The 22320-nt window shown below is 36.8% G+C and overlaps 1 protein-coding gene across 1 annotated transcript in view; it reads right to left on the bottom strand.

Annotated features, from left to right (window-relative positions):
* Window positions 1-22320, bottom strand: part of Sirt7 (sirtuin 7) — a 177318-nt gene that overhangs the window by 51350 nt on the left and 103648 nt on the right. The window contains exon 6 of the mRNA XM_090386586.1: window positions 7646-7882. Within this exon, the coding sequence (XP_090242712.1) occupies window positions 7646-7882 (237 nt within the window). The remainder of the gene's footprint in view (window positions 1-7645; window positions 7883-22320) is intronic.

Here is a 22320-nt window from a genome sequence, read left to right as displayed (position 1 = left end):
CCCAAATAACCGGAATGGACTGTACTTGGATTTCAGGAAAGCTTTTGATACTGTTGCGCATGGAAGACTGCTGCACAAATTGGAGTGGTATGGCATTAAGGGCAAGTTACTGCAATGGATAAAGGGATGGCTGAGTGGGAGAAAGCAGAGAGTGTAATAAATGGACACCGCTTTACTTGGACTAATGTTATTAGTGGAGTCGGTGCTGGACCCATTCTTGTTTTGTGTATTTATCAATGATATTGATGAAAGCATAACAGGCTTAATGTTCAAGTTTGCAGATGGTACAAAGGTTGACAGGGTTGATAATGAAAGTAAAGACTGTATGCTACTTCAACAGGATCTAGAAAAGTTAGGCAGATGGGCTGAGAAGTGCTAACTGAAGTTTAACATTGACAAATGCACTGCACATTTGTAGCAGTAACCCAAGAGAAATGTACCAATTCTGTGGTACTACACTCAGGGAGGTGGAGAATGAAAAAGACCTGGGGGGTAATTGTGCAGTCAGATATGAAGTTCTCTGAGCAGTGCAGATGGGCTGCCAGAGCAACTCATGGGGTTTTGTCAATGATATATAGGAATTTTGCTAGCAGAGACAAGGAGGTGATTATCCCTTTGTATAAGGCAATGGTAAGGCCACACCTTGAGTACTGTATACAGGTCTGGAGGTCTCGTTTTAGGAAGGATGTAGAGTTGCTGGAACGAGAACAGAGAAGGGCAACAAGATTGGTGAGAGGAACAAAGGGGTGCACTTACGAAGAAAGGCTTAAGTTCTGCAAGTTGCAGCATCTGGAGACTAGGCACCTGTGAAGTGATCTGATAGAGGTGTATAAGGCCTTGAATGGTTTGAGCAGGCTCAATGCTGATGAGATACTTTCGCTGGCTCAGATTAAGAACCTGAGGGAGCATAGATTCAAACTGAGGAAAGACAGTTGTAGAATAGATGTGCGGAAGTTTTCCTTTAGCCAGCAGGTAGTTGATTCCTGGAACAGCCTTCCATCTGTTGTTGTGGAAGTTGATAGCTTAAATAAATTTAAGGCTGAACTAGACAAATATTTGGAGCCAGATGGCTGAAATGGGAAGATTTTTTTTTTTTTTTTTTTTGGCTGTTTTAAACCATGGGCACAGTTTAAAAGGGAACAAGAAAAAATATCCCATTTTCTTATTAATATAATAATAAGAAAATTGGAAAATAAGAAAATGGGATTTTTAAAGAGTCTGCAGTGGAAGAGGAAAGAATTCTTCTATTTACAACAAAAATTCAATGCCTATCATGTGGTCAATATTGGATTATGGATAGTACATTTAAAACCAAGCCCACAATTTTTTATCAATTATATACATTCATGCACCCATCGGTAATGAAACTATCGAATTCTTCCCTTAGTTATGTGTTGATGACAAATAAGAGTGAAGAAAATTAAAATTATAAACATTTATTTCAAAATATGATTGACTTTGCAGAAGAAAATGAAATCGAATTGAGACCACAGGTCATATCAACTGACCTGGAATCAGCTGCAATAAATGCCTCCAAAGGTGAATTTCCTAACGTCTCTAATAAGATCTGTTTTTTTCCACCTGGGAAAATGTGTTTGGAGAAAAATTCAAGTAAGTGGGCTGGCACCTTAGTACGGCACCAATGAAGAATTTAGTTTGCTGCTTCGACATTTATGTGCCTTGGCATTTATTCCTTCTGGTGAGATACCACAAGCATTTAATGTTCTGAAGCCACATTTACTGAGGGAGGCTAGTGATGTGACAGAGTGGTTTGAAGACAATTTTATATATATGGAAGAATTAAACAGAATATGCATAATGGTACAGTATTTTGTGCTCCACCATTATTTCCACCAACATTATGGTCTGTATACAATTCCATTCAACTGGGAATTCCACACACCCAAAACAGTGTTGAGGCTTGGCATTGAAGATAGGCGTGTATAGACGGATGAGCACATATTGGCATATACAGGATCATCGAGGAATTTCAGATAGAACAGCAACAGGTCGAAAACCAGGCTGAATGCATACTTCATGGTGAATCCTGTTCAAAACGCTAGAAGGCAACAGTCGAAAGAGAAACAAGAATGATCTGACATAAAATATTAACATTATCATATACTGTTTGCATAACTGCAATATACATGTTCCATATGTTCAAATAAAATTTTAATGTTTTTAGCAGCCATTTTGATTACATGAAAAACATTTTTTATCACAAACAGCTTCTCAGATATGGACTCTAACTTTTTTTTTTTTTTTTTTTTTAATACATCAGTATGTCGGGAATTTGGACTGTCAGGATTTTTGGCGGCACCGGTTCCAGTCTATATCCAATGAAGAAATTTAAAATTCCCCCATAATAAGACATTCAGCTTTGCTGGCCCACCATTTATCTGTATAGTTGTTTCACATACTTATCACAGTTATTTGGCCTATAATATACGCCTTTGCTTATTTTTGTTTTCCCTCTGCTTGTCACATCATACTGATTCAACACTGCAGTGGTCACCCTCTCCTTTCTTGTCTATCCATTCTGTACATATTGGACTCACTATATTCAAATTCATCTCTTATGTCTGAGTGGCATCATGTTTTCAACACCCCCTATAATGTTCTAAATTTGTTAGTATGAATCAGAGCTGTAATGCTCAATACATTCTACATTGATATTAATATTTGTAAAATAATAAGAGGAGTTTATCTCAATATAGTACGTAGAACACTTCCATATGATACTCTCCAGAAATTAAAACAAAAAAAAAACGAAAAACTTACATTAGAGTAAAAAATAATTAAAAACCAATTTAACACAATTAAAAATCAATTTAATGCAATTAAAAATATTAAAAAGAATCTAATGAAAATAACGAAAATATTCAAAATGATTTTCCTTCCCGAAGCTGACAACGCTTTTCAACCGTATGTTGCGATCACAGGAATGAAAATTACCAAATAGGGTTGAACATGAAACTTAAATAGTGATTATTTGTCTTCATGCATGCACGTAAAGGTCCACGCATCGGAGATCAAATATGGCCAACAAACATTAACAGAATGTTAATGTTTGTTGGCCATAAACAAACATTAACAGAATTCTTGTGTAATTTAATTTCTATGGTTTCTGCAATTAATAGTCATGTTGTCCAACGTAATAATTATGTTGGACATTGTAAGTATTTTGGCCTCGTTAAACAAAAAAGTATGTTTTTCATTAATGGCACGAAAGGCTAATTCTGACGCTGCTGAACGAGAAGCACAAACTGAGGCTTCATGTTGATTTACACGAATATTCAGAGAAAAATGCGTTGAACCTTGGTAAGACGAGTCGCAATCACCGCAAGAAATGTTGTATACCAGGTAATTAATTTGTGTTGCGAACGCTGAAAGAACCGAGCGATTGTTCAGTATAGTCTGTAATTTCCGTATTGGCCTGGCCACAATTTTAAATTCGGTATCTTTAAAGAATCTATTAAGCTGTTTGTGCCACTGTTCAACATATGGGACAGAAATAAAGTATTTTTTGATATTACTATTGTTGGCTGGGTAGTATTTTGTATCCTATCCTTAGCCTGTACCCTAATTCGGTTTATTGTGGCAAGGGGATAACCCCTGTTTAAGAACCTGCTAGTTAATATTTATTAATGCTTATTAACTAACCTGCTAGTTAATAAGCATTTAGAAACTGATTAAAGATAATTGATCTTTTGTAGGTGAACGGGTGATAGCTATTATAATGTAGAAGCATACCGGTGTTTGTAGGTTTTCGATAGATGCTAAATTGCATTTTATTCGAGTCCCGAGTAAGCGTGAAATTTAGCAAGTTTAATGACTTTGTATCCGTATCCTCCCTTTCCAATGTAAATTTAAGTCTAGAATGAATATTATTAAACGAGTGTAAAATGTCTTGGATAGTACTACTATCAGTAATAACTAGAACATCGTCTAAATACCTCCCATAGTATGTGATATAGGGTCAAAAAGGTGTCAAATGTATATGATCAATTGTTGAGAGATAGATCTCTGACATTAAACCGCTCAGGCTCAAACCCATTGGTAATCCAAAAATTTGTTTGTACACCTTGTCTCAAAAGGTGATATAGTTGGCCTCAACTAACAGTTTAATTAAGTAAAAAATTTCCTTAATAGGTAGATTCGTATAATTAATCGGTATCGAGTTATTATTTAACATATCCCAAATAATATCTAATGTGTATTCAACGTATACATTCGTATATAACGAGGTAACATCTAGTGAGAATAAATTGTCATTGTCGCCAAGTCTACAGTCTTTAAGTTTATTAAATAATGTATCGTAGTTCTTAATCCCAAATTGTATTACCTGTCTAAAGGGTTTTATAATGCTATATACATGGGTGGCTAAGAATGAAAATGCCGAGTTCCTAGAGGAAACAATAGATTGAATTGGAAATCCAGTCTTGTGTAATTTTACCTGACCGAAAAGTGCAGGAATATTGTATGTTCTGGCCTTCAATTCTTTTAACTGAGCCATAGTAATGTAATATTTTTTTCAATATGTGGTTATCATTTTATTGTATTGATTGACCAAATTGGTAAACAGTGCCGGGTCTACTTCAAGATAAGTGGAGGTATCAGAAACAACTGAATCTAATTTATAAATATAATCAGGTTTATCTAGTATTACCACTGTAGCTCCTTTATCTGCCCTCTGTATAATAATGTCTTTATTTTCCTGAAGTTCTCGTAAAGCTGAACTGTCATGTGTATTCAATTTAGAAAGTCGCATTTTCTATGTTTTTCACAACTTGGTTAACATGTTGAATAAATAAATCTTTTTGTGGAACATTACGAAGTCCAAATTCAATATCAATTACGCATTGTTTTTTTAGGTAGTTTTCGAGGTGGTAAATTATAATTTAATCCTTTGTATAAAAGTGAAATCTGGTCCTGCAATAGCGTACACAAGAAAAGATTTGCAACCTGTTGATATGTTGGTTCGTTGAATACTGGTTGGGTGGGGGGGGGGGTTGTCACCCAATTCGTATGTACTTGGTCGTAAGCCCACGACAATGTGTTACAATTTGCATGAACATGTCTTGACCTTTCCGATAATGTTTGCAATTTATTTATGTGTCTGTATTTTTTATTTCTGAGGCCTGTGCTTCCCATCACAAATCTATTATATATTAAATAATCATTTTTTAATTTATTGCGAAGCTTCCTAACCTAGGAAAGGTATTTTTGTTTATTCGAAAATCGAGATTTTAAGGCAAGCTTAACGATATTACACGATGTGGCCAGTGTTAATTGTTTTATGCCCGAAATTGTTTTATTTAAATTAACCCTGGCAAACTTCGGAACGATGTTGTTTTGAAGGTAATATTTTAGAAAAGAAATATGGTAACTTTGGGCCGAGTATCTTAGTGTTGATTTAGTGTAATTTTGCACCAAGCCGTTCAAAAAATCCCCCATAATTGTGTATATCGATAGGTTACCCCTGGAGAGACGGGAAGTGAATGAAATAGTCAATAAGAGTTTAAAAATGAATTAGATAGTATGAATCAGAGCTGTAATGCTCAATACATTCTACATTTATATTAATATTTGTAAAATAATAAGAGAAGTTTACCTCAATATAGTACGTAGAACACTTCCGTATGATATTCTCCAGAAATTAAAGGAAGGAAAATCGTTTTGAATATTTTCGTTATTCTTTTTAATATTTTTAATTGCATCAAATTTATTTTTAATTGTGTTAAATTGGTTTTTAATTATTTTTTACTCTAATGTAAGTGTTTCGATTTCTTCGTTTTAATTTCTGGAGAGTATCATACGGAAGTGTTCTATGTACTATATTGAGGTGAACTCCTCTTATTATTTTACAAGTTCTAAATTTGTGAAATCTGTGTACTATATTCTTGACATTAATGCAAGAAATCTATATGTGCACCTGTTTTTGCTCTTAGTAACCATAACAGTAACCTAAAGTGAGGTTTCTAAATCTGCATTCAAGATTTCCTGGTTTATAAAATGGGATAATATACTTGTATATGATCCAAGTAATGGGATCATATACTTGGATTTCAGGAAAGCTTTTGATACTGTTGCACATGGAAGACTGCTGTACAAATTGGAGAAGTATGGCATTAAGGGTAAGTTGCTATGATGGATAAAGGGATAGTTGAGTGGGAGATGCAGAGTGGTAATCAATGGACAGTGGTAATCAATGGTGTTGGATCCATTGTTGTTTTGTGTATTCATCAATGATATTGATGAAGGTATATCAGGATTAATGTCCAAGTTTGCAAATGATACAAAGGTTGGCAGGTTTGTTTGTTTTGTTGGTTTTTAGGAGCATTAGCAACTAAGGCCATATTGCTCCGGGATATGCGGTGGTCATTCCTTGACCTTTCCGCATCCTCCATATTTGGTGGTGACTGGCTCGAACCCCGGTCTAATCAAGAAGCGTGTGCTGCGCACTGCTGCTCCTTCCCACCTGGCTACGGAGGCGCCTCAAAGGTTGGCAGGGTTGTTAACGACAGTAAAGACAGTATGCTACTCCAACTGGATCTAGACAAGTTGGGCAAATGGGCTGAGAAGTGGCAACTGAAGTTTAACATTGAAAAATGCAAAGTACTGCATATGGGTAGCAATAACCCAAGAGAAATGTACCATGTGGCATTACACTCAGGGAAGTGGAAAGTGAAAAAGACCTGGGGGGTAATTGTGCAGTCAAATATGAAGTTCGATGAGCAGTGCAGACGAGCTGCCAGGGCAGGTTATGGAGTTTTGTCAATGATATATAGGAATTTTGCTAGCAGAGACAAGGAGGTGATTATCCCTTTGTATAAGGCAATGGTAAGGCCACACCTTGAGTACTGTATACAGGTATGGAAGCCTCATTTTAGGAAGGATGTAGAGTTGCTGGAACGAGAACAGAGAAGGGCAACAAGATTGGTGAGAGGAACAAAGTGGTGCACTTACCAAGAAAGGCTTAAATTTTAAAAAAAAAAAGGCTTAAGAAGAAAAGGCCTAAAAACAAGTACAAAGCAGGTTGGTGAGGGGAACAAAGAGGTCCTCTTTAACAAGAAAGGCTTAAGTTCTGCAAATTGCAGCATCTGGAGACTAGGCACCTGTGAGGTGATCTGATAGAGGTGTATAAGGCCTTGAATGGTTTGAGCAGGCTCAATGCCGATGAGATACTTTCACTGGCTCAGATTAAGAACCTGAGGGGGCATATTTTCAAATTGAGGAAAAACAGTTGTAGAATAGATGGCGGAAGTTTTCCTTTAGCCAGTGGGTAGTTGATTCCTGGAACAGACTTCCATCTGTTATTGTTTTTTTTTGGCTGATGCTGCATAAGCTTGCTTTCTTGCAATTGTATGCCTCTATTAATGATAAATTAAATTAATCACCTCTTTGTCACTGCTGGCAAAGTTCCTGTAAATCACTGACAGAAATTTCAGTCTCACTCAGCAACTTGTCTGCAATGCTTAGAGACCTATATTTTACAACCTTTACAATTATACCAAGGGATAATTTTAAATTGGATTATTGAAATGATCACTTAAAATCAGCCTAATATGATATCACAGAGTAATATTTAATATCAAATTATTTAATGATGTCACATTTAAATACCGCATTACATTAATAATACCTTTAGACTACTACCCAAACATAGTATCACATCAGCTTTTTCAACAGCTTTAACTGCACCCTGCCAGTTTAAAGGCCAGCGCAAACGACCTGTCTCACCAAAGTGAACAATTGTGTCAATAAGTTCTTCTCTACACTTATGGCAGAAACGACCAGTTTTGTGCTTGTGAAGTCCTGTTTTTTCAGTCACATCAAAGAGGCGAATATACTGTATAACAGGCTTACACTTTGGACAAACCTAAGATAAAGAAAAATAAAATTTCATAATTATATAAGTAATAGAATATTTTTATAAAATAAAATAAAAATTGCACATAACTAATATTTTATTTGAACTTAATTTCTATTTTAAGTGGAGATGCACCGAAGTTCAGCTTTGGTCTTGATATTCAGCCAAAATCTGCTATCTGGCTTCAGCCATGTTTGGAAGGCTAAATAGCCAAATACCTATGTCAACATAATTTCCAGCATCCCTAAACTTCAGTGATCAACGATCATGCAATACAATCTTTAATAAAATGAAAAGTTCGTTTATAGATTATTTAATTTACAATATACTAGGGTCCTAAAATTTGTCCTAAAAACATCAAAGGAAGTAATTTGTTTGTTTAAAAATAATTATTATCATATGACAATAACTTAACCATATAAACTATCATGATACAAGCTTCCATTCCAAAGATAAATATTGATTCACGATAACAAAAAACTTCACCATTATAAAGTGAGAAATTGCACAATGTCTACTAATTTAACAATGTAATAATTTTAAATTTTTGCTGAAATAAAAATATTCTATATATATTTCTGTGTGAACACACATAGGTTGCCACCATATCTAATCAGTGCAGCAACATCAGTAATAAAAAAAAAAAGCATGTCATTTGGATTTATTCTTAATATCTAAATATTCATTTTCAAAAATAGGTAAGCATTCTAGATGTAACTTGGGTTGAAAATCTCCTTATGTACTTTATATATTTAAATTCTATCATCAGATGAAGTACAAATGTATATTTATTATTGTAAGAGAAATGCTGCAATAATTAATGATGATTGTAAAAGCTGTTAATTTTATGTACAAAAACAATTAAGAATTTTAAAATTGTTAAATGGGAATGGATTGACAGTTAATACGAGTATTAAAAGCGAGAGTGCATTATCTGGAGAACTTCAGGAAGAACATTATATCCTTTTTGAGCCAACAAATGTTTATAAAAATTTAAATAATAATAATAAAAGGCAGAATAAGAGAGATCAAATTATATCATAACTCTAATATTTATAGAATTGTTTGGTGTACTAGCATTCATAACACTAAACAAAATTAGGCCAAGAGTCTTTCAGGAAAAAGCCCTATTTGGGAATTCTTCACATCTTTTTTTTTTTTTTTTTTTTTTTAGTTGTTGGCGCATCGGCTTCTGTGGCCATAATGCACCTCCCAAAGTTTTTGCATTTTTACTCTGATCCAAGCCCGAGGTGGGATTCAAACCCGCAACCTTTGGGTTGCCAGGCAGGCACTTGACCCACCTGGCTAGCCCGATCGGCTTCACATCTTGTGAGGATGAATTAAAAGTAGAATGTCAACTTTGTCACCTCAAAATTTCAAGAAGAGGAAAAACTCCAAAATCATGTACAACAACATCTGGGATGATCCATCTTCGATCCAGACATAATAAAGAATATAAAGAGTATGAAGAAAATAAGAAGAAAGTGTCAGTGAAAAATAAGGTACCCGAAACACATTTTGTTCCCACTAATCAAACTTCAAAACAACACTTTAAGAAGACAATTCCTTATAGTTTTGAGTATATGGAGACTACAAATTTAAACAAAAAACTATAGACTGACAACTACTTTCAGTAGTTGAAGATGAAGGATTTTTGAGATTTTCTCAGGTTATGAATCCTAAACACTAAGTTCCTCTAGAAAACATGTTACTGAAAAACTTTTTCCCAAATTATATTTTGCTGTACACAAAAATGTTAGTGATATTATTAAATGGTGCTACTTCTGTATCTTGTAAATCAGACATTTGGACATGCAAAAACAACCAGAAGTCTCTTTTAAAAGTTTGACAGCATGGTGGATTAATGATAAATTCAACTATGCTTCTGCTTTATTTGTCAGCTGACAGATTTCTTGAATTCACACAGCTAACAACAGTGAATTTGATTGAAGAAATATTTATAAAATGAAAATCAGTAAAGAAAAGTGCTATGCAATTGTCATTGACAATGGAACAAACATTGTGAAGTAATTATAACACAGCACAACATAGAATTACTGGCCGTAAGCAGATGAAAATTGGCAACTTTCATCATTCTTCTTCAGCCAAAGACATACTAAATGACATACAAGAGATTTTGGAACTGCCTTGTTAAAAGTCAAGACACAGCATGGGTTTGTTCAAGGGAGGTCTTGTCTGACCAATTTGATTGGATACTATGATATGGTGACAAAGGAACTGAATGCCAAAAATAATTTTGATATCATATACTTGGATTTCAGGAAAGCTTTTGATACTGTTGCACATGGACGACTACAAATTGGAGAGGTATGGCATTATGGGTAAGTTTTACAATGGATAAAGGGATGGTTGAGTGGGAGAAGACAGAGAATGGTAATCAATGGACACTGCTCTTCATGGTCAAATGTTATTAGTGGAGTTCCCCGGGGTTTGGTGTTGGGCCCATTGTTGTTTTGTATATTTATCAATGATATTGATGAAGGTATATCGGGATTAATGTCCACGTTTGCAGATGATACAAAGGTTGGCAGGGTTATTAATGACAGTAAAGACAGTATGCTACTCCAACTGGATCTATATAAGTTGGGCAAATGGGCTGAGAAGTGGCAACTAAAGTTTAACATTGACAAATGCAAAGTACTGCATATGTGTAGCAATAACCCAAGAGAAACATACCAACTTTTCACTTTCCACTTTCATTGAAAGTGGAAAAGACCTGGGGGTAATTTGCAGTCAAATATGAAGTTTACTGAGCAGTGCAGAAGGGCTGCCCAGATTATGGAGTCTTGTCAATGATATATAGGAATTTTGCTAGTAGGGACAGGGAGGTGATTATTCCATTATACAAGGCAATGATTAGGCCACACCTAGAGTACTGTGTACAGGTCTGGAGCCCTCGTTTTAGGAAGGATGTAAAGTTTCTAGAACAAGTACAAAGAAGGGCAACAAGATTGGTGAGGGGAACAAAGGGGTGCCCTTACGAAGAAAGACTTAAGTTCTGCAAATTGCAGTGCCTGGAGAGTAGGCACCTGCGAGGTGGTCTGATTGAGGTGTATTTTTTTTATTTTTTTTTTTATGAAAACCCCAAACACGAAAGGTATCAAAACCTATAGTACTTAGTACCATGCATGGGTTTAAGGAGAAGTATGGGGGGGGAGGGGATGCCGGAAACTTTGCTCTAGAGACTAAACATGGGTTTAACCACTTCAAGCCTCCAATAAGCAAAGTGGTGGTATTTCACCAGTTGATGAAAGTCATCTACCACCTGTATAAGGCCTTGAATGGGATGAGCGAGCTGAATGCTGATGGGATTCTCCCTCTTGCTCAGATTAACTTGAGGGTGGGCATAGATTCAAATCGAGGAAAGACAGTTGTAGAATAGATGTGCAGAAATTTGCCTTTAGCCATCAGGTGGTTGATTGGTGGAACAGATTTCCATCTTTTGTTGTGGAAGTTGATGGCCTAAATAAATTTAAGGCTGAGATGGATAGGCATCTGGGACAAATGGAGGGGTGAAATGGGAGGGGGATTTTTTTTGGCTGATGCTTCATAAGCTTGCTTTCTTGCGTCGTATGCCTCTACTAATGCTAATGCAAGAAAGCAAGCTTATGTAGTACCGGCCAAAAAAAACCCATTTCACACATCCATTTCACTTTGCATTTGTCAATGTTAAACTTCAGTTTCCACTACTCAGTCCATCTGTATAATTACATGTTAAAAAGGTTGCTTGCTTGAACAAAAGAAAGGCATAATACTGTACTTTGCGAATAGCAATACCAACATAGCAGGACTTACGAACAACCAGTTAGTAAGTCCTGCTATGTTAGTAACCAATTCTTGAAATAGGCCTGTAGGATTTGGAAAGTTCTGATTCATAATAACTGCAATGTGACACACCAACTGTCTATAAATGAAAATTTAAAGTAATAATAATAATATACACTGTGCTGCCACTTTATTAAGTAAACCCCTACTGTGCACACAATGGTTTGTCCCAAAATGTTGCAAATCACATGACCACAGTTGTGGATATAAATGTAGCAGAACAACTTTTTTAGTATCAGTTAAGTGTACAAACCTAGTAAGTAAATTCTACATCAGTACACCGTGATGACTGTCACCTAGTGATTCTTTTATCTGCAAATTCTTAATGCATGAATAATCACTGCTGATAATCAGATCAAGTGTTACTCCCTCTGGTTGCCTCTCTAAAATGCTGCTGTTGAAAACAATCATCCAATAAATCCACAAAAGCCTTGCTAGTATGCAAGTGACCAATCCCAAGATCCAGTCAATATCTGGGAAGTTAAAATACCCAATTATAAGACACTCTGATTTACTGGCCTACTATTTTTCCACATAATTGTTCATTGTACTCAGATTCATTAGGCCTATAACACATAGTGGAACAAGTAAATACATGGGCTGTGTTAGAGTAATTAAGAGTAGGAAGAGGTGCATGTATACTTGCATTTAAACCAATGCTGGGAGTATAGTTAATAAATTTGATGAGCTTGAAGTGCTTGTCAAGACGTCAAAGGCAGATATTGTTGGGATATCAGAGAAGTGGTATCACTGGGAAAGGAAAAATGAGAGTAGGAATGTGTGCGCTAAAGGCCTAATGAATCTGATGGGTATAATGAGCAATTGTGCAGAGAAATAAGTTGGGAAAGTAAATTAGAATGTCTTATAATGGGGGATTTTAACTTTCCACATGTTGACTGGAACATGTGGAACTGTGGTTTGGTCACTCGCACACTAGCAAGACTTTTGTGGATTTATTGGATGACTGTTTTCTACAGCAACATGTTGGAGAGGCAACCAGAGGAAGTAATACTCTTCATCTGATTATCAGCAGTGATTATTCCTGCATTAAGAATTCGCAGATAAAGGAACCAATGTGTGACAGTGATCACAATGTACTGATGTGGGAATTACTTAAAGATGTAACTACCATCAAGGCTAAAGGGATGAGCTTTTGCTTTCATGAAGGTGACTACAGAGGTCTCAGACAGTTTTTAAATTCTGTACAGTGGGATCAACTGATGATGTTACCAACGACGAATTCTAAATGGGAAGCCTTCGGGGACTTAATTTTGGAGGCTACTAGGCTTTTCATTCCAACTAAGAAATACCTTTCAATGTCTAGGCCTACATCGATGTCAAATAAATTAATGAGGCACATGGCAGATAAGAAGAATGTATGGGATGCATATAAAGTATCAGGTAACACAATCCTATGGTAGATATAAACTAGTCTATAATTAAGTCACAAAGGAGGTTAGGCAGGCGAAGGCAGATTACGAGAAATCCTTGGCAAAAGATGCAAAGAAAAACAGCAAAGAGTTCTTTACTATGTAAACTCTAGAAGGAAAGAGATGAATCAGATTGGACCATTTAACATAGATGGGTTGACTATTGATGATCACGCTGCTCAGGTAGCTGATAAATTTTGCATCCACACTTCTGTCATTGAATGACTCACACATGAGTCATTCAATGACAGAAGTTTATCAAATGCTAACAGGGAGGTAAGTGATTTTGTAATAACTCAGAGCAAAGTGAAGCAGAAATTATTAAAGTTAAACATAAGGAAGGTACCTGGGGTGAATGGGAACTATCCAGTTATATTAATGGAGGCAGCAAATGAAGTAAGCAAACCCTTAGCCATAATTATGAGAGCTTCCTTGGACTCAGGGGAGGTCCCATGGACTGGAAGTGTTCAAATGTATCACCAATTCACAAAGAGGGTTCAAAAGGTGACAAAAGTATCTACAAACCTGTTAGTTTAACTTGTGTTCCAGGGAAAATAATGGAATCACTGGTTAAAGAAGCATTGCAGGATCATCTAGACAAGACTTCAGTAATCGGTAAGACACAGCATGGGTTTGTTAAAGAGAGGTCTTGTCTGACCAAATTGATTGGATACTATAATGTGGTCACAAAGGAACCGAATGTCAAAAATAATTTTAATATCTTATACAGTCGATTCCGGTTATTTGGGACACATCGGGACTAGTGCATTTTGGCCCGATTAAGCGGCTGCTCCAATTATCCGAAGTTTCACATAAATAGTTAAAAATACAATGTACTCCCCCCCCCTTTACAATCGGTTCACTGTTCGATCAAATCATGTTATGATGGAGTCACCATTGTAAAGTACCTTTCACTATACGATATGTAATAAGCGCCGGTCATTGTGATTACGTTTGTGAATTGAATTTTAATTCTATTAAACAGCGATTCTAATAAGGGAAAATAGGAGGAATATTATCCATAGGCTATAAAAATAAAGATATATTAAGTACAAATTTACCCTTTATTACCTTACCAATTAAAAAATTAAATGATACGTGAAATTCGGAAGAATATACATGATAATCGGAATAATTAATATGTACTGTAATATGTACATACTAACTAAACTAGTTGACATTTCTGTTCAATGTCATTTGTGGGTGGGGGTTAATATTTAAAACAGTAAAAAGATAAGCAATCAATAACAAAGAACACTGCGTGCGTGCGCACGCACGCACGCACACACACACGCACACGCACAAATTGCAAGTAACACGATAAGCGCAAGTGAGAATGGAGTAACAAATTACGAAGCTTTAAAAATAAGAATGAAGGAAGAGCCTGATAATTTTTTTTTTTTTATATGATTCAAGATTGATGATTGAAGATAAAAGATTATCATCTTTTAAGGGCACAAAAGGTGATATAGTTGTACACGTTGGCACTAATGATATTAAGAGTAGGAGACCGGCGGAATTACTTAACAAGTACAGGTCACTGATGAAAAAAAGCCGTGAATTAGGGTTGAATTTGAAAGTGTCTGCAATTCTGCCCAGACATGATAGGAGGGATTATATGATGAGGGCCCTGTCGATCAATTCGGCCCTGGAAAGATTGTGCAGGGCTCAAGGGGTAGAATTTTTTTCAGCCTGGTATGCACTTGTTAACAGGAGAGACTGCTTCTACAGGGATGGGATACACTTAAATAGAAAGGGTGCGAGAATGTTTGCTGATGCTATCGAGGTAGTGTTAGGAGGGTCGGAAAACTACTAGATTGGGGGGATACAAGGACTAATAGATTAACAGTAACCATTGGCAGAGGAGAAAGTGATTCTTGCACTGCTTCTATTGGAATGAGCAGCAGCCTGGAAAATAAGATTCAGGATATTTCAGAGACTGCTAGGAATCATTGGGGTACAAGTAAACACATGGGTTGTGTTAGGATGGCTAAGAGGAAGAGCAGGTGCATGTATACTTGCGTGTACACCAATGCTAGGAGTCTAGTAAATAAATTTGATGAATTTGAGGTATTGCTCAAAACATCAAAGGCAGATATTGTTGGGATTTTAGAGACGTGGGGTCACACAGATATAAGGAATGCAGAACTGGAATTTGGGGAGTACAATGTCTACAGAAAGGACAGGCAGGATAGGAAGGGAGGAGGGGTTATGCTATTAGTTAAGAAACACATAAAATCCAAGGAAGTGAAGCCAGTCGCCATCGCTGGACAGTGCAGTGTCGAGTCAGTTTGGTGTGACATAAGCATTGGGAGATCAAAATTGAGAGTAGGAGTGTGCTATAGGCCTAATGACTCTGATGAGTATAATAAGAAACTGTACAGAGAAATAGTGGGCCAGTAAATCAGAGAGTCTTATTATGGGGGATTTTAATTTCCCAGATATTGAGTGGAATTTGGGGGCTGGTCACTCACACACTAGCAAGGCTTTTGTGGATTTTTTGGATGATTGTTTTCTACATCAGCATGTTCAGGAGGCAACTAGAGGCAGTAATACTCTTGATTTGATTATCAGCAGTGATTCTTCATGCATTAAGAATCTGCAGATAAATGAACCACTAGGTGGCAGTGATCACAGTGTTCTGAAGTGGGATTTACCCATTAGAGGTAAAGGGAAGGGGTATTGCTTTCGTAAAGGCGACTACGGTGGACTGAGACAGTATTTAAATTCTATACAGTGGGACCAACTGATGATGTTACCAACAGCAAATTCAGAATGGGAAGCATTCAAAGAACTTATCTTGGAAGCTACTAGACTTTACATACCAACTAAGAAATATTGTTCAAGGTTTAGGCCTAAATGGATGTCAGATGAACTAATGAGGCATATGGCAATGAAGAAAATTGCATGGGATACATACAAATGAACATGTAGAAGCCTCTGATGATAGATACAAGTTGATCTGTAACCAAGTTACAAAGGAGGTTAGCAAGGCGAAGGCAGATTACGAGAAATCCTTGGCAAAGGATGCGAAGAAAAACAGCAAAGAGTTCTTTACTTATGTAAACTCTAGAAGGAAGGGGATGAATCAGATTGGTCCACTTGATATCGATGGGTCAACTGTTGATGATCCTGCTCAGGTAGCTAACAAACTAAATGAATATTTTGCATCGACATTCACACATGAGGAGTTATTCAGCGAGGGGAATGCCAGAGGTGTATTCAACTCTGGCAGTAAGCTAGAGAATCTTGTAATAACTGAGAGTAAAGTGGAGGAAAAATTGTTGAAGATAAACACAAGAAAGGCACCTGGGGTGGATGGAATCTATCCAGTTATATTAAAGGAGGCAGCAATGGAAGTAAGCAAACCCTTAGCCATAATTATGAGAGCTTCCTTGGACTCAGGGGAGGTACCCATGGACTGGAGATGTGCAAATGTGACCCTAATTCACAAAGGTGGATCAAAGGCTGACACAAGTAATTATAGACCTGTGAGTTTAACTTCTGTTCCCGGAAAATTAATAGAGGCACTGGTTAAAGAAGCACTGCAGGATCATTTAGACAAGATTTCAGTTATAGCTCAGACACAGCATGGTTTTGTTAAGTCTTGCCTGACCAATTTGATTGGATACTATGATGCAGTCACAAAAGAACTGGATGCAGGGAATAACTTTGATATTATATACTTGGATCTTAGAAAGGCTTTTGATACTGTTGCACATGGAAGACTGCTGCACAAATTGGAGCAGTGTGGCATTGGAGGCAAATTGCTGCTATGGATAAAGGGGTGGTTGAGGGGGAGAAGACAGAGTGGTAATCAATGGACACTGCTCATCGTGGACTAATGTTATTAGTGGAATCCCTCAGGGTTCAGTATTGGGTCCTTTGTTTTCTGTATTTATAAATGATATTGATGATGGTATATCAAGCTTAATGTCCAAGTTTGCAGACGATACGAAGGTTGGCAGGGTTGTCAAGTACACGACTGACACTATGCTGATGCAACAGGATCTGGAAAGGTTGAGCAGATGGGCTGAGAGGTGGCAAATGAAGTTTAACATTGACAAATGTAAAGTACTACATATGGGAAACAGCAACCCCAGAGCAACGTATCAGCTCTGTGGTACTACACTGACAATGGTAGAGAATGAAAGGGACCTGGGGGTGGTTGTGCAGGCAGATATGAAGTTCTCTGAGCAGTGCAGACGGGCTGCAAGAGTAGCTCATGGAGTATTGTCAATGATATACAGGAATTTTTCCAGCAGGGATAAGGAGGTGATTATTCCATTGTATAAGGCGATGGTCAGGCCACACCTAGAGTACTGTATACAGGTCTGGAGGCCTCATTTCAAGAAGGATGTAGAGCTGCTGGAACGAGTACAGAGAAGGGCAACAAGATTAGTGAATGGAACAAAGGGGTGCTCTTACGAAGAAAGGCTTAAGTTTTGCAAATTACAGTGTCTGGAAACTACGCACCGGCGAGGTGATCTGATAGAGGTGTATAAAGCCTTGAATGGTTTAAGCATGCTCAATGCTGATGGGATTCTTCCTCTAGCTGAGAAAAATCACCTGAGAGGGCATAAATTCAAATTGAGGAAAGACAGATGTAGGATAGACGTGCGGAAATTTGCCTTTAGCCAGCGGGTGGTTGGTTGGTGGAACAGACTTCCATCCCTTGTGGTGGAGGTTGATAGCCTAAATAAGTTTAAGGCTCAGCTGGACAGGTATTTTGAACGAACAGAGGGGTGAAGTGGAAGTGGTTTTTTTTTTTTTTTTTTTTGGCTGATGCTGCATAAGCTTGCTTTCTTGCACCAAATGCCTCTACTAATGCTAATGCTAAAGTAATTCCAGAAAGCCCCACAAACAAACATTTCACAAGTTGCACATTTTTTTTTTAAGCTGTGATGCGTTGGAGAATCATCCCCTTGAGTTCTCCCTCGAGCCACAGCACTCCCACTACTTTGTGCATGTTATTTTGTTCCTCTATTCTGGGACATTATTTCCATTTAAATACGATTTAATGAAAATTAATATGAAAATTAAAATGAAAATTAATATGGTTAATAAATTTAATTGATAAATTTACTATAATATACTTCACTACACAATACTATACTGGGCTCAGGGAGGTCCAAGTGTAGTATTGTTGGACAGGGAAGGTCCACATGAACTGGAGATGTGCAAATGTGTCCCGAATTCACAAAGGGGGATCAAAGGGTGACACAAATAATTACAATCTGTTAGTTTAACTTCTGTTATGAGGAAATTAGTGGAGGCACTGGTTAAAGAAGAACTGCAGGATCATCTAGACAAGGCTGCAGTTATAGTTCACTCACTCACTCACTCACTCACACACTCACACACAGCATGGGTTTAAGGGGAAGTCTTGTCTGACAAATTTGATTGGATACTATGATGTGGTCACAAAGGAACTAGATGCAAAAAATAATTTTGATATCATATAATTGGATTTTAGGAAAGTTTTTGATACTGTGGCACACGAAACACTACTGTACAAATTGGAGCACTATGGCAATAAGGGCAAGTCGATACAATACATAAAAGGATGGTTGACTGGGAGAAGACAGAGTGATTATCAATGGACATGGCTCCCGTGGATTAATGTTATTAGTGGAGTACCCAAGGGTTCAGTGTTGGGCCCATTATTTTTGGTATTTATCAATGATATTGATGAAGGTATATCAGGATTGATGTCTGTGTTTGCAGACGATATGAAGGTTGGCATTGTTGTTAATGACAGTAATGATAGTATGCTACTGCAGCAGGATCTGGAGAAGTTCAGCAGATGGGCTGAGAGGTGGAAACTGAATTTAACATTGACAAATGTAAAGTACTGCATATGGGTAGCAGTAACCTGAGAGTAACACATCAGAGCGTGGTACTACACTCAGGGTAGTGGTGAATGAAAAGGACGTGGGGTAATTATGCAGTCAGATATGACTTTTTCTGAATAGTGCAGAGACTGCAAGAGTAGCTCATGGTGTCTTGTCAGTGATGTATGGGAATTTTGCTAGCAGGGATAAGGGGGTGATTCTCCCCTTGCATAAAACAATGGCCAGACCACGCACCTTGAGTACTGTATACAGGTCTGGATGCCTCATTTTAGGAAGGATGTGGTGCTACTGGAATGAGTACAGAGAAGGGCAACGAGATTGGTGAGTGGATCAAAGGGTTGGTGTTACCAAGAAATGCTTAAGTCTGCAAATTTCAGCTTCTGGGGACTAGGCACCTGTGGGATGATCTGATTGAGGTGTATAAGGCCTTGAACAGATTTGAACATAAATTCAAATTGAGGAAAGAGAATTGCAGAATAGATGTGTAGAAATTTGCCTTTAACCAATGTGTGGTTGATAGTAGGCACAAACGTCCATCTATTGTAGTGGGATCAATAGCTTAAATAAGTTCAAGGCAGAACTAGACAGACTTCTTCGAGTTACAAAGTAGGTTAGGCAAGCAAAGGCAGATTATGAAAAATCTTTGGCAAAGAATGCAAAGAAAAACAGCAAAGACTTCTTTACTTATAAAAACTCTAAAAGGAAGGGGATGAATCAGAGTGGTATACTTGATATCAATGGTTTGACTGTAGATGATTCTCAGATAGCTGCAAAACTAAATGAGTATTTTCCATCTACATTCACACATGAGGAGTTATTCAAGAAGGAGAGGGCCAGATGTTTATCAAACTCTAACAGGGAATTAAATGATTTTGTAATAACTGAGAGCAAGATGGAGGCAAAATTGTTGAAGTGAAACATAAGAAAGGCACTGGAGTAGATGGGATCTATCCAGTTATATTAAAGGATGTGGCAAAGGAAGTAAGCAAACCCTTAGCCATAATTATGAGAGCATCTTTGGATTTGGGGGGAAGTCTCCACGGACTGGAGATGTGCAAATGTATCTCCAATTCACAAAGAGCAGGAGATCAAAGGGGGACACCATAATTACAGACCTGTTAGTTTGACTTCTGTTCCAGCAAAAATAATTGAGTTACTGGTTAAAAAAGCATTGCAGGATCATCTAGACAAGACAGCAGTAATAATTCAAACACAGCACGGGTTTGTCTGATCAATTTGATTGGATACTATGACGTGGTCACAAAGGAACTGGATGCAAAAAAATAACTTTGATATCATATACTTGGATTTCAGGAAAGCTTTTAATACTGTTGCACATGGAAGACTACTGTTCAAATTAGAGCAGTATGGCATTAAGGGCAAGTTGTTACAATGCATAGTTTAGTGGGAGAAGACATTGGTAATCAATGAATACTGCTCTATGTGGACTAATGTTTACTAGTAGTGTCCCTCAGTGTTTGGTGTTGGGCCCATTGTCATTTAGTATATTTATCAATGATCTTGATGAAGGTATATCAGGCTTAATGTACGTTTGCAGATGATACAAAGGTTGGCAGTGTGGTTAATAACAGTAATGATTAACCAGGATCTAGAAAAGTTGGGTAGATGGGCTGAGAAGTTGCAACTGAACTTAACATTGACGAATACTGCATATGGGTAGCAGTAACCCCATCAGGGTAGTGGAGAATGAAAGAGACCTGGGGGTAATTGTGCAGTCAGATATGAAGTTTTCAGAGCAGTGCTGACAGGCTGCTAGAGTAGGTCATGGGTTGTCAATGATATATAGGAATTTTGTAAGCAGGGATAAGGAGGTGATTATCCCATAAGGGAATGGTCAGCCCACACTTTGAGTACTGCATACAGATCTGGAAGCCTCATTTTAGGAAGGATGAGGAGTTGCTAGTACACCTCAATCAGATTGCCAGCAAGGCAATCTGATTGAGGTGTATAAGGCCTTTAATGGATTGAGCAGGCTGAATGCTGATGGGATTTTTCCTCTTGCTCAGATTACAAACCTGAGGGGGCATAGATTCAGACTGAGGAAAGACAGTTATAGAATAGATGTGCGGAAGTTTGACTTTAGCCAGCAGGTAGTTGAGAGCCTGTATAAATTCAAGCCAGAACTAGACAAACATTTGGAATGAATGGATCAGTGAAATGGGAACGGTTTTTTTTTTTTTTTTTTTTGGCTGATGCTGTATAACTTGCTTTCTTTCATAATATGCCTCTGCTTTAATGCTAATACCATAAAATTTCATGAAAATTATTTTGGAGTAAAAAAAAAAAAAAGTGGGCACTTAATTTTACATCGATTTCTTTTTTGTACTCATTTACTGAATGAAATTTTACTCAAGACAGTCAGGGATATATATACATATATCCCTGACTGTCTAAAACAAAAAAAAAAAAAAAAAAAAATATATATATATATATATATTAATAGTTATATTAGTGATAAAAAAGGAAAGAAAGAAAGTTAAAAAGACAATAACTAATATTTATGGGTTAATGCAGTTGCAAGCAATCATGCAAACACCCATAATGTCTACAGAATATTATTAGAAAAAGTAAATCAATCCGATAATAATACCATCATGGACCTAATAAAACACAAAAAAAAAAATAAATAAAATAAATTTATTATTATCGCTTTTTACCGACAATCTAGATGACTTCAACTGGGGCCAACCACCCAGAATGAAGGCAAAAAACGACAAGAAGTTCTCTGTTTCTGTGATGATCATATGCTAAGTAATTTAAATCTAAACCAAATATAAACCAGTATAGGTCAAAAATAAATCGAATATAAATAAATCGAATGATGATAAAAATTAAGAAAAATTTTGAAATATTAGAATCAAAGGTAAGAAATATAAGTAAAATATAAATGTAAGCATATATTAATCATCGTTGACCCGACAGAGAACGTAATTTAATGATTAAAATAAGATTAAATATATAATACATACTACATTTGACCGTATCTAGGACATAATGTAATAGTCGTCAAAATAATGTGTGGTGCCCCCTATGTGATGGATACGGTAAAAATAAATAAATAATTAAATTAACGCAAAGAGAAACATGCAGATAATAAGAAGAAAAACTAAAGGAGTAGGAATAATAGAACCTGAACTCCACAAAGGCAAAAAATAGTGGTATAGATAAGAAATAGTTTCTCCTACGTCCTCGGATTGCCCTAATAATTTCGGAGAAATAAAAATAAAGAGTGTAGGACAGTTTAAAGACATTGCAAGATATAAGTTGTGGCTCAGGTATGCCTGGGATCGCAAAC

The sequence above is a fragment of the Mastigoproctus giganteus genome, chromosome 12, assembly GCF_048544385.1.
Source record: "Mastigoproctus giganteus isolate SK-2022 chromosome 12, ASM4854438v1, whole genome shotgun sequence".
NCBI lineage: Eukaryota > Metazoa > Arthropoda > Arachnida > Uropygi > Thelyphonidae > Mastigoproctus > Mastigoproctus giganteus.
The sequence above is the reverse complement of the archived record's forward strand: the minus strand, read 5'-3'. Positions and strand labels throughout refer to the sequence as shown.